The sequence below is a fragment of the Thamnophis elegans genome, chromosome 4, assembly GCF_009769535.1.
Source record: "Thamnophis elegans isolate rThaEle1 chromosome 4, rThaEle1.pri, whole genome shotgun sequence".
NCBI lineage: Eukaryota > Metazoa > Chordata > Lepidosauria > Squamata > Colubridae > Thamnophis > Thamnophis elegans.
In genome coordinates, this window is record NC_045544.1 from 60,650,189 (window position 1) to 60,664,050 (window position 13,862).

At 38.9% G+C, this 13,862-nt stretch overlaps 1 protein-coding gene across 5 annotated transcripts in view; it reads left to right on the forward strand.

Moving 5' to 3' along the window:
• The first annotated feature begins 1,360 nt into the window (after window positions 1–1,360).
• Window positions 1,361–13,862, forward strand: part of QKI (QKI, KH domain containing RNA binding) — a 105,316-nt gene continuing 92,814 nt past the window's right edge. Inside the window, exon 1 of one of the 5 annotated variants that reach the window (XM_032216256.1) lies at window positions 1,361–2,494. In XM_032216256.1, coding sequence (XP_032072147.1) covers window positions 2,353–2,494 — 142 coding nt within the window. In that variant the 5' untranslated portion in view covers window positions 1,361–2,352. The remainder of the gene's footprint in view (window positions 2,495–13,862) is intronic. The other 4 variants (XM_032216253.1, XM_032216254.1, XM_032216255.1 and 1 more) reach the window with 4 other exon arrangements.

A 13,862-nucleotide genomic window follows, 5' to 3' on the forward strand; every position in this document is an offset into this window, starting at 1 on the left:
AGCCTTAGGCTTTCATGGAGACTTCCAGGCGGCTGGGAGGCTCCAGCCCTATAACTCAATTCATCTCGGCGGGATTTACTAAAAGACTAAGGCGGCTAAGCTAAACCTCCGTCGTTTGAAGAAGAGAAGGGAACGGCCACGGCGGGGAGGCTTTTGCCCGGCTCCTTCCCGGCTAGTGAAGAAACCCCGAAATTCGGGATTTTTTGTAATACTAGAGAGTTTTCCCGCTTTTCTGTTCCCGGCGGTGAAGCCCTGCGGCTACTTAAAGCGTTGGAAGACCGCTTCAGCCGCCTCGGTGGAACTTCCCGCAGGAAAATGAGCCTAGGTTAAGAGAGGATCTAGTAGAAGTTACACAGCCTTTCACGGGGGACACCCACCCCGAAGGGCACCCACGCGTGCCGCCGCGCCCAAGCCCGCTGGCGTGCAGAGGAAGGGGTGCGGGATGCCAAGCAGACGGGAAGGAAAGCGAGCCGCCCCTGCCCAACTTCCCAGTGAATCTCTCAAGAAGCGCAACGGCCCGTGTCTACTCCGCGAGAGGTCCGGATCACTATCCGATGTAAAAGCATTGCCTTTCCACGTTAAGCGCTCGGATTAGGGACCCCCCACCTCCCTAGTGCGGTAGGAGGACACCTCCCGAGTGAATGGGTGAACCAAAGTTTGCATGAGGAAGCGCCTACGGCTTCTCCGCTCACTGCCTTGCTTAATAGCCCCGCACTCCTCGTGCCCTCTCCGCTGAGATACTCGGATAATCACCCTTTCTTGGTGCCCCCCTCCACCTCCCGCGACCCTTCGTCTTGCCTTCTTCCCTCTCGCGCAAGCGCACAATGCTCATTTCGACCCCGCCTCTCCCATTTCAATCCTTAAACCTCAATATAAGGGGCCGCGGGCCGGCGCGACACAATTGGAAGCGCGCGCGAGCGCGCACCCTCGTGCGAATCGCGGAGTGTCAAGAAAACGCAGCGCGCTTGCGCCTCAGAGAGCAGCGCCACAAGATTTCACCCCCCTCCCACTAGCACCACGTGACCGTGCCCCGCCCCAACACCGGATCTGTGAAGTAGCCGGGAGTTTGTTCAGTTTCTTTCTCGTGCGGTCGCGTACGGGATTTCTGTACAAAGCAAAACAAAACAAAAATCGGGGAGGGCGGCAAACCGTGAGGGAGGGGGAAGGGGAAAAGGAGGGATCACGCGCACGCGCGCAACCACCTCGCGCCTAAAAGTAGTACGAGGCGGGTGGCGCGAGCATTCGGAGGCGCGCCCTAGCGCGCCCCGTCATTCCAAAGCCCAGGCATATCACACGGGTGTGGGTGGGTGTGAGGGGCACGCTCCCTTCCGTTACAACGCCGGCCGTCAACCGAGTCCCCAGTCACTCACAGACAAGCGGGAGGGGCGGGGCGGAGCGGATCTGCCAAGTGGCGCCGCTGCCGCCACTACCGTTGCCGTCGCTGATTAACGGCCGCCCCGCCTCTGCTCCTCCGCTGCCCCCTCCCTGCCTCTGTTCCCTCCCCTGGCCGCCGTCGTTGCTTGCTGCCGCCGCTGCGAGCGCCGCCTGAACTGAAGCGAACTCCAGAGCGAACTGAAGAGGAGGAGGCGGCAGCAGGAGGAGGTGAAGGCACCACGGCGGCGGCAGCGGCGGGGCTGAGAGTCGTAAGCCTCAAGCAAACGGCAGAAGCGGGAGGGGAGGGAGGCGAGGCGGCGCGGGAGACGAGGCGGAACTGCCACCACCAGCAGCAGCGGCGGTCGGAACAACAACAACGGAAGCACCGCCGGTGGCCGGGAACAGCCTTACAGTACGCGGCGGCAGCAGCAGCAGCAGCGGGGACTCCTCGGGAAACGGCCAAGTCCGCCGCCCCTTTGCCTGCCTCCCCGCCTCCCTCCCCGCCGTGGAGACAGACCAGGGGGCAGCAGCGCCGAGGAAAGACAGCCGCGACCAACGTCTGCGTGTGCGGCGAGAGAGAGGAGGGGGAACTACCGAAGACTGCGCCGCTTTGGAGAAAGGCATCCAGTGGGAGAGGCGACAGGAAGCGGCAGCGGTGGTGGAGGAGGTTCACTGTACATTCGGGGTAGTGGAAGAAGACTAGGGCGCAACCCTCCGTGGTGGCGGCGGCCGAGGAGGGTTTGGGGTGGCGGTCATCGAGTTCTCCCCTTTTATTTTCCTCCGAGACCCGCCGCGGCGTGCTTGTGGCTTCGTTGACGAGACCCCCTTTTCCCGCTTTCTTGTTTTCCTAAGGGGGGGAAGAGGCCTCTCCCCCCCTCAACCCACAAACACACCCTGTTTTTTCCCCGCCTGGCGTGCACCCAGTGCGGTGGTTGGACGAGTGCTGGTGCGGGCGCTCGCTCGCTCTCTGTTTGGAATATGGTTGGGGAAATGGAAACGAAGGAGAAGCCCAAGCCGACCCCCGATTACCTGATGCAGTTGATGAACGACAAGAAGCTCATGAGCAGCCTCCCTAACTTCTGCGGGATATTCAACCACCTCGAGAGGCTGCTGGACGAAGGTAAAACGCAATTACAAAAACTCAAAACGGAACACCCCCCCCCCCCAAGTAACTCTTCTTCTTTGTAGGTCGGAGGGTGAGGGGGAAAATGGTGGCCCCTGTCCCGGCCTCTCCGCGACATAGATCCGCTTTGCCCTTCCCGTTCCTATCCTGCAAATGGGAGCGGACTAGGCTCTGCGCCCCCTCAATGGCGTCTTTTGGCTTTGCCTCTTTTGCCCATAAACAAAGAGAAGCGGGAAGTCTACACGCAGAAGTTTTGGCCTTTGGGGAACGGTGAACTCTCTTCGTCTTTTTATTTTTTGTGTAGATACTTCCCAATCGGCAAACTTTAGTGTATAAAATTATATTTTGTAGAAGAAAAAAGTTGGGGGAGGAGAAAGTTTTTTTTAATGGGATTATAGCATTTTGAGTTCTTAAATCTTCATTGGAAGTATGAAAGGCAAAGTAGGCCCGATGGTACGTTTATGAAATACTTTTAAGCAACTTAGTCTTTCAGCCTAAACTGTACATGGTTGATTCTTATTTTGAGGTTGGGCGGAGGGACATGAAAAAAACTGGAGAAACTTGAGGGCTCAGTTTTTATTCAATATTGAGCTAGTTGTCGGCCTCAAAAGATAAAAATCTGTTAGATCCGCGAAAAAATATTACGAACTTTATTAGCTTCCACCGTGAAGGACATGCTGGGTGATTCTCGATTCTCGATCAAAAGCCAACGCGAAAAGTGTTTTTGGAGTCTCTGAATACCCGTTGGTAGTTTTAGGCCGTGTGCGTAATCTCGATCTCCTGCCTGTAGTTGAGTTCCAAAAAGGTGCAAAGTGAATAACTTTGCAGACCGAAGTATCTGCTGATTTAGGTTTCCGCAGAATAAGTAACTTTAAGTGTTGTAATTTTTAAACAAATTATTTGGTTTGAGAATTCAGCTAGAAATATCACAAACAGTATCTTCTTAAATATACAAGTTTTGAACGCATGTTATATGTTCAGTATAAAATTCAGTCAAAATCCACTTTTTAAAAGTTCACATCATGAAACTTTCATATTTTAAGAAGATAGGGGAAGCTTGCTGACTATCAGCTTTACCATTTGTGAATTAGACTGATAGTGCTTTTCAGCTTCGTTTGAGATGATTTAATCTTTACTGTTGGAGAAACATATTCACAATTGGAACTGAAATGTGACACATATTTGAAACATTTGTGGGTTCCTTTGAAGGATATTGTTCAAATAGCAGTTGATTAGAGTGCATTTGGTTAATTCTAGTTTGGATGAAACTAGATAACATATTCTGGATATCAAGTAAAGTTTGAGTATAAACATTTTATGGGAATAGTTTAGTATAAATTTGTCTAGCAGTTCCTTTTTAAAAATAACTGTACTTACTACAACACCAACAATGACTTTAAACATTTCTGGAATCATAGGGGAATAGAAACATACATCTTTAAGAAGAGCAAATGACAATATTTTTGTGTGCCTATTTCAATAATATATTAAATCATGGAATCTTTTGAATGCTCTTGAAGCTTTGAGCTGTCAGTTTTTTTTTTATAAATCCAAAATAAGGACTGGGAAATCTAATAATTCAAAAGTCAAACTCTTTGCTACAACATTATGTTTTTTTCCTGTATTACTATTAAATTTTGTTCGTTTAAATCCCTTTAAATCCTGTTTTCTTGTTTGCATTGGCTTCTGGGTGGAAGAACTGCAAATGTTGAAAACTTTCTGGAATGTTAAAAAAAATGTCCTATGCAAATAAGTGATTTAAATGTTTTAAGAGATGAACGCTAAGGGGCGCCAGATCTTTCTGAGAAAAAAAAAGATTAAGATGGTTTTAAACCTTAATATCAAATGAGTGTATTTGTGTTGTATTTAAGACATAAGAAATTAACTTTAAAACACAAGCGTATTCACATAACTTATTTTGATTTTTTGTTGCTTGGGTTAGTGATATTTCTCTCCCCTAAAATATTGCAAAAAGGTTTATACAATTGGAAGATGTTAGGAAGAATGCATAAACTGGTATTCAGTATCACTTGCAAATAACTTGTTTTACAGGAATAACATTTTTCCTCAACAGATCTTTAAGGGTGGTTTTTTTTTTGAAGATTACATTTTTTGGAATGCTAAAGACTAATAATATAATACTGTATTTCTGTGAACAAGCAGGGTGAAAGTAAAATACCAAATTTACTTATTCTGCAATTTTCACTTAATACTATTGGTATTTACCCTAAATTATCAATATTTAGTTAGCTTATTTCAAGTTTAAAATAAAAAAAAATATTTTAATGAAATCCTGTTTATAGCTATTGAAAAAAATGGATATTTTTCATATTTCCAAATGTATATATGAATGGATGTACTTTTGAAGGAGCATAAACATTTTATGTTATGCACCTTTTTATATTTAAAAGTAAAGACGGAAAATAATAAAGATTTTAATTGTTTAACATAATCTATAGCTGTTTCTATAAATGGATGAATATATCTAGAAGCAAAGGTTTTTAAAAATGAAGCAATTTCTATTGGTTTATAGTAGCCTATAGAAAGAAGAGGAGGAGTTTTTCTGAGTTTGAAGCTATAATTCCATCAATTACATCTTAAAATTATTTAAAGCATATTTTAAAGCTAAAACCTTTTCATTTTTGAAAATAGAAACCTGTTGATTTCTATTTTCTTGTGTCCTTGTGTTATGAATATTTATAAACTGAATATTAAGTTCCGGTCAATGATCCAAATCTTTCTTGGCAACTGAGAGAAAGATAGATAGAGAGAGGGAGGGGAGAGAGAGGGGGAGGGAGATTGCTTTATGTGTATGATATTCTCAAATAATTAAAAAACCAACCATCTTAAGTGGGCTTTCAAGTTACTTTTTTCAGAAAAATGAGCAAGAATGCAATATTACATTTATAAATTTCTCCCCAGCCTTGAAGTGTGTGAGAGATGAATGTTTGTTTTTCATAAATTATAATTGAAACATGTCCTCTTGACCTGTAGTATTTATTTATTTAGCTTAATCTTTATAACTACACTCACTTGCATTGATAACTAATGATATATAAAGCACAATAAAACCCTTAACATCTAAAAAATAGGATTTTAACAAATTGTATGACTGTTGTGTGTATTCTTAGCTAACATTTCTCATAAATTATTTAAAATTGGTTTGTAAAGATATAACCCTGAATTTTTATTATGAATGAATCATAATTAAATGACATAATACGCAAAAGAAAAAGTGTTATTACCTTGAATATGATGTAATACATACATTTGACAAAGACTAAGCAGTCAAAACCACATGTTGCAGCAATTAATTTTTCAATTTAATCCAACAGCTCAATTTCCAAATTGGTACCACATTATTTCAGATCTACTGCATGTATGAATTCATGAAGTCCATTTTGAGCCAATCTCTAATATATTAAACTGAAATTAATTTGGTTTTAAATGAAATATTGACAGAGGCTCAAGTTTCCAAATTGTTCTAGATTTTTCAGCACTTTTACAGTATGTGAATTCTACAGTGTAAATGTGTAGTAGCAGTGGGCAGCCATTTTTAATAATTCCTGAAAGAGATAATACTAAATTAAGTAATATGTTACTGAGTTTGAGATATTTTAATTATAATTTTTAATTTTATAATCTATAATAAAATAATAAAAACTACTGTATATGTCAATAGGTAACAACTAGAAATTCCAGTGAATATATATTTAAGCACAGCATACAAGAGTTTAACATTAATTATGTTTCATTCTATTACTGAAACTCTCCTCATTGCTAATAATATTACATATTACAGTAATTAAGTATATTACTGTCAGTTGAAAGAAAGCTATAATATTTCCTTAGCAATTTTTTCTTGAAATTTTCTCCTATATTTTTGTATTTTATATTAATATATTTATATTTGAATATCAGTTCATTTACTAAACAAGAGAATTGCCAGTTTTATGCAAGCATTCTGGAAATAAGTATTTTATTCCATTTAAGGCATTTATTTTACTTTCCAATACTGCATTCATGAAACAATCCTAATGATTTCCCTAGTGATATGATTTCTTTGATAGAATTGTTAAATGAGAGTAACAATATGTCTCAGTTAAAGCAATTACATTTGTGAAGAGTCCAGAAACATACCTATATCACATACCTGTGAAAATTGCAGTGTCCAGTGTTTCTGTACAGATTTTATGTTGTTTTAAACTTATCACCTATCAATATATATTTATAAAATACAGAATTATTAGAAAATGTACGTAGTTATTTGGTGTGCAGGGATATGATTTTTTTTCTTGATGTATACTAGTAAATTTTATTTATTTGAATGTAGTACACAACAGCAAATTATTTCCAGTGTTAATTTAATAATAGTGGAAAGTCTTGGTAGTCTGTATTCAGTATAATGTTGTATATGATAACTTCCTTTGGGTTTACAGAGGCTTCAGGGTTTTTAAATTTTAAAGTTAAAACCAGCATATTGGAAAGATAGTGAAATTATGTATAAATTGAAAATAGTTTCATTAAACCCAAATTATGTATTGAGTAAATCAGAACAAGCCATTTCATACATAATTTCTGATAAGGTTAGTAGCTACTTATTATAGAGCTATTGGAAAAAATGTTTAATGATTATTTGGCACTTTTGTTTGAAAGTAAATAAAAATTGTTTCTTTTTTATAAGTTCCATGTAATTTAGAATATATAAGCTTATGACAGTAATGGCAATGCATTTTAAATGAATATAGTTTACTGTAAACTATGTTCTTGCATTTCAAATTCAAGATTTGTGGTTCAGTGGCTTATTCATATCATTGTTTCCAACTTTAAGATACAAAATACTAACTTAAAGTTCTGTCTATATAATATTTTTTAAATTTTTAATAGCTTAACATCAGATATAATAATATGCTTTACAAAAACAGGGTTAGATTAGTTTATCCTACACATATTTTTTCTTATAAGGATTTTTGAAAAGATTGTCATTATGAATTTAAGATGAATATAAAATTATTCTTCCTGATTTGATATATCAATCATTTGATATGTCTGTTAACTAAGAAAATATAAATAGAACTTTACCTCTTACCTTTAGATACACTTCGTGTTTTAGTATATACAGTAACAGAAGGAAGAAAGAATAGAAGATTTTTTTTAATGAGGAAACAACTGAATAATTTGTCACTAAAGTCCTTAATTCTTAAAGCACAGATGGATGGCTACATTTTGACTGAGATTGAGAGTTGTATCTGTTTTTAGGGAATATTCACTGAACAGCAATCTACTATGCCATCCAATGGAGGGAGGAGACTTTTTCCAAAAGCATCTTAGTTTCTTATGACTTACAAAGGGAGGAAGTTAACAATAATTGAGGCATTAAGTATCATTGTTGTCAAGTATCAATTATTTGCATGAAAGATTAAGGAGGATACCAAGATTATAAATTATACTAAGAAATAACACATTCTGGAAGAAGGCAATATCGAACCATTTCTGTGCTGGTGCCAAGAAAATTACCTCCTTGCATCTATTTAATCACTAGCACTTGACTCAACTGTGATCTTAACCTTTTTTTGTTTAAAGTATGATAATAAGATGGGGAAAAGAAATTGTTAGGATAAACGATCTCACTGGGCCTTCTCAAGCTTTTCATGCTTGAAACCTCTTATTTGGTTTCTACCCATTGTATTTTGATATAGATACTGCTTTGAATACCCCTATAGAGGTGTATTGCTAAATAGAAGGAACTAAATACATATTTCTGTGTTATGTTTCTTTCCTGAATGAATTATTGGAAATTTAAAATACTATGCATTTGAAACTGGTAGATTATTAATTGTGAATTTGAACTTCAATGCAGTTAAATATTACAGACAGAATATGAAAGAAACAATGTTTGCTTAAATCTTTTTCATCTAGAATTGTAATTGTTGGTTTATTCAGCCCTCACAGAGGAATTAAAAAATAAAACAAATCAGAAGATTCTTGTGAAGCATGCAGACCTCTTCCCAGAATTGCCCAGCCTATGTAATGTGAAAAGTGTCTATTTGTTTATCCTTTTTGGACAGTTTTTTGAATAGTTTCCAGAATTTTTATTACATTGGTCTTATGGGAATAAAAAGGTAACTTTATAAAGTCTTAGCTGCATTTTTCTAGAAGCCTCCTATAAACTTAATATTTCCAATTGCATATTTATTCTTTGTGTGTTGTATAGAAATGGAAGTCAGTATGTTATGTTTTAAATTATAGAAAACAGCCTAGTATAGAAGAAAAAAGAAATCTGCCTTTCTTTGTCAACTCCCTGCATTGTCAAACTAATTGTGGAGAAAATGATTTCTCAAGTTAGATTGGAGCCCATTGTTGTCTATACAGAATCATTTCATTCTTCTTTATTAATTTTGAATTTGAACAAAATTTAACACATTTATCCTTCCCTTTAAAGAACTCAAGGCAATGCAAGGCACATGGCTCCTTTTTTCATTTTACCCATAATTCTAGCAAGATTCCAAGGTACATTAGGCTGAGGGATCACTGGTGAATGGTTGCTTGGGTTGCACTCTCATATAGGGATTATTTGGGTGTAAGTTTCCATGAGGTTAGTGGTGCAGTTCTAAGAAAACATGAGGTTAAAAAGTGAATAATTAGGGATATCCAACTAGCCCTATTCAAGAAAAACATTATTAACACTTTGTAAAAATCGACTATATCTGAAACTGTTAAGCACAATAGTTTAATTCTCACCCTACAGATCTTGATTGCTTCCAAAAATATTAAATAATGAATTAGGCTCTCTTCTAAGAGAGAAATTAAATGCTTGAACATGTACATTTATATTTGTCTACAGATTTATGTAGCTATTTTTGTAATATTATTATATTTAATCCCATTTTTTTAGAAGCTGAATACATAATACTCCTTCATCTGTTTTCCTGCTATTATGACAACTCTGGATTAAGTTGGGCTATAAGAATGACTGATTCAAAGTTATGTACTAAATTTCAATGGACAACAGAGAAATAAAACCAGGCTCTTCCGGGTGCCATTCGAACATCTTAACTGCTACTTGAGTGGCTCCAGATTTAATGATAATGCTAAGATGAGTTTTGGCTTATATAATTAGAACAAATGACAGTTATCATTTTTTCATGCTGAATTTGCATAGGATTTGATTAAGGTGATAATTTGAATAGTTGTAGTATTATAACTTTTGCTACAAGTAAGATAGCAGAGTTATAGCAACTAGAACTACATTTCATTTACTCGGATCAGATGCAATATATACCATATGTTTTTCAGTTGTTCAGTAAATTGACATGACAGTTTAATCAGAAGTTGCTCAACTTACATTGCTACCCATAGGTTTATTGGCCTTATCAAAAGTTTTAGGATTTATAGTATTCCATAGCACTGAATTTATTTTTCAGAAACAAGACAGGCTTTTAATTGTTCATTGCAATGCAAGTAGTCTAGTGATTAAGGCACTAAGCTGGAAAGTGGGAAACTGAGTTCTAATTCCACCTTAGCCAACTGGATAATTTTGGATCGGTTACTATTTCTTAACCAAATTTGCTTCACAGGAAGGTTGTTGTGAGGAAAATAGGAGGAAAGTGTGTTGGATATGTTTGTCACATTGAGCTATTTATAAAATAATGAAGGCGGGAATAAATAAATGAATGAATAAATCAATAAATTACCTGATTCATTTAAATTAATGCAGGTATCATGTCTTACAATTTGCCTCTTTTGCAATTAAATCTTAAATCATGCACAAAAATGATTTAGCAAACAAGGGACAGGGCATAGACATGTATTTATAAAAGGTATTGGGGAACTAGAATGGACAAGGATGAAGGAAGATTAGATAGTGAGTTGCAAAGTTTAGAGGTTGTAAACATTTTGGATTTTCCTGAAAATGTATACTAATTGAAAGATTCCAAATGAAAAGTAGACAGATTAATCTTTTGTCATAGATATTCAATAGTTCCAATTACAATCAAAATAGATTTGGGGATAAAAATGCATATGAATGGAATTTGAATGATTAGATGGGAAAACATCTTTCAGAAAAAAAGGAAGAGAGGTTTTTTCCCCCACCTCATCACAGCTCACTACATACCAGTGATGGCTAACCTTTTTTGGTCCCATGTGGCCAAAGCATGTGCAAATGTGTGCATGTGTGAACGCCCAAAATGCAATGCATGTGCATGTGCCCACCCCTGCACATGTGCCATGACCCACATGTATGTGCCTCATCCCCCTCACCAATTTTTGACTTCCAGGCTAATGCAGGAGGCTTACCAGGCCCAAAATGGGGCACAGTGGGCCTCATGTGGTGCCTCCGTGCCCTGTTTTGGCTCCCAGGTTGGTGCAGGAGGCTTTCCAGGCCCACAACAGTGTGTGGAGTTCTCGTGTGACACCCCCATGCCACATTTTCGCTTCCAGGTTGGTGCAGGAGGCTTTCCAGATCCAAAACGGGATGCAGAGGGGCTCATGTGGCACCCCTATGCCCCGTTTTGGCTTCCAGATTGGTGCAGAAGGCCTTCCAGGCTGAAAAATGGGGTGCAGGGAGCACATGCATGCACACAAACCCCCAAATGCATTGTGAGAAGCCCCCATGCATGCACCCCTTAATGCATGAATGAGCACATCCCCTGCATGCACTTCACTTCATGCATGCACATGCACCCTCCCACATGCATGGCAGAGATCCAAAGACCAGCTGGCCGGCAGGAGGCACATGCACAGTGGAGCTGGGGTGGGGCAACGGCTGGCATGCTCACAGAGAGGGCTCTGTGTGCCACCTGTGGCACACGTACCATAGGTTCGCCATCACGGCTATATACCATCTAAATACATTTGAGAGGTTTTCCTCTCAAATATTCCGAAATCAATTTTACTGCCAATATTCCGAAATCAATTTTAATTGATTTCGGAATATTGGCAGTATGTTGCAAAAATATGTTTGGAGGACATTATTTAATACATTCCCCTACCTTCTTGCAGATTTACTATATTTGTAAACATTTTGTATAATAAACTGGAATTAAATACTGTAGAGAAATCTGTTTATTTAAGTTGAATTACTATATTGTGCTATGATATGATTTGCTTAAGAATGTTTTTTTTAAATTAAATAGCAACTGGTAGGGAATACCCAAAGTACTAATATATTGGTCGTAAACCACAACAGCACTTAGACTTATATACCACTCCATAGTGGTTTTATAGTACTATCTGAGCAGTTTACACAGTCAAAATATTGACCCCCAACAATCTTGGTCTTCATTTTACTGATCTTGGAAGAATGGCTGAGTCAACCTTGAGCTGATCAGGATCAAACTCCTGGCTATGGGCAGAATTAGCCTGCAATACTGCATTCTAACCACTGCACCACCACAGGTCCCGCAATGATTAAATTCAACTGGACTTTCAATTAAATTCAAATTGAATTAATTATTAAAAATAATGAAAATTACATGTCTTTTTAAATCAGATTTTTAAAACTCTTTAGCATTTTGTAAAAAAAGTAAAGCTAACAAAGAGATAAACTTCTAATATATTGTTTTATATTGTATATGACATGAGAACAACACTGCACATATTCCAACTGATAACTGGTAACTGATTTCTATAGAAAAATGCAAACTCAATGAACAGAGAATTTGAGATGATGAAGTATTATAATTTTTAAGAGTTGGTGATGGTTGTTCTATTATATGCCGTATATTTCACAGCAAAAATACCATACAAAATATTCACTGTAATAAATTGGACTCAGGGTTGTTCAGTTCCTAATGATCAAATATGTATTTGCTTACCTGGTACTTATATAGCACTTTTTTAAAAATTAAAAGCTGAAAAATATTCTGATAAAATAATTGCTTACCTAGTATATAATTTTTTTAAAAAAAAATTAGACGCATGTTTATTTGCGTACTGCAAATACCTAGGGAAGGAAGTTAGCACCCACTCCTCTCCTAGAAAAATGAAATATCCTAGGAAATATCGAAAAGGCAGAATGTTATGATTCCCTAGATGAGAAGTGGAGAAACATGTTTTTTTAGACAGGAAGCAGACTCACTCTTAATAACCCCCACCTTCCTCAATAGTTCACAGCAGATGTCCTTAAGAGATAGCTATGTCTATTCATAGGGAAATGCCCTCACCCAAGATTCAACAAAGGTAGAATTAGCCTTCTACCCATCTCACCACATGGCACCTAGGGAGATTACATCAAGATTCAACTAGCCTGAGACAGTCTACATTAGCGAAGACCCCCGCCCCCTGGGAATCTTGGGAGAAATGTATCCCACAGCCAATAGGATACATTTCTTACACAGGAACTTTAATATCAAATGAGAAGAATGTCCATTTACTAGACACTAGAATTATGTATGATGTTTTTTCAGTGTGTGATGCAGGAGGGGCTACTTGTAGGCTCGAGACAAGGCGAGGTTCAGCGCGTCTGGCAGTGCACCCTACAAGTAGCCCCTCCTGCATCACACTGAAAAGCAACATTCAGGTAAGGACCAATGTTCGTTCTAATTGTTGAATAAATTATAATTTAAATCATTAAATTGAATCTTTTTGATAGGTACACTACTTTGGAGCATGTTGGAATCTCAAAAGCTCAATTTAGGTATTTGTTACACTTTTTGGATACTTGGTAGTAGAAATCCTGTTTTGGTTTGTGTCCCATTACCGTATATACTCGAGTATAGGCCGACCCGAATATAAGCCGAGGCACCTAATTTTACCACAAAAAACTGGAAAAGTTATTGACTCGAGTATAAGCCTAGGGTGGGAAATGCAGCAGCTACCGGTAAATTTCAAAAATAAAAATAGATACCAATAATGTTTTTGAATATTTATTTCAAAGAAAAACAGTAAACTAGCGGTGTATTCAATGAAATACTTCACTCACCTCATGATGCTGATGTCCCGCTGTGATGATAATGTCCCGTGCAGCCGCGGGAGCGATGTCCCGCCTCCTATGACACACGGCACAGTGATTCCTATCATTGGATCACTGTACCAGAGGAGGTGGGACATCGCTATGTGGCTGCTTGCCATAACAAGGAGGATGTGCGACATCGTTGCAGAGCGGCAGGAGGGGGAGGAAGGGGAATCGTAAGACAGCCCTGCATTACATTAGAACGTGAGGAGGGGGGATGGTGCGGTGCGCGCTGCGCGGCAAACTGACACAGAGGGAGGGGAAACTCACAGGGGCACTGGGCCATTCACGAGTGTCACCCAGTGGCATGGCCCCGCCCCTTTTTCTCCTCCATTTCGGGCAAATTTTTCACTGACTCGAGTATAAGCCGAGGCGGCTTTTTTCAGCCCAAAAAGTGGGCTGAAAAACTAG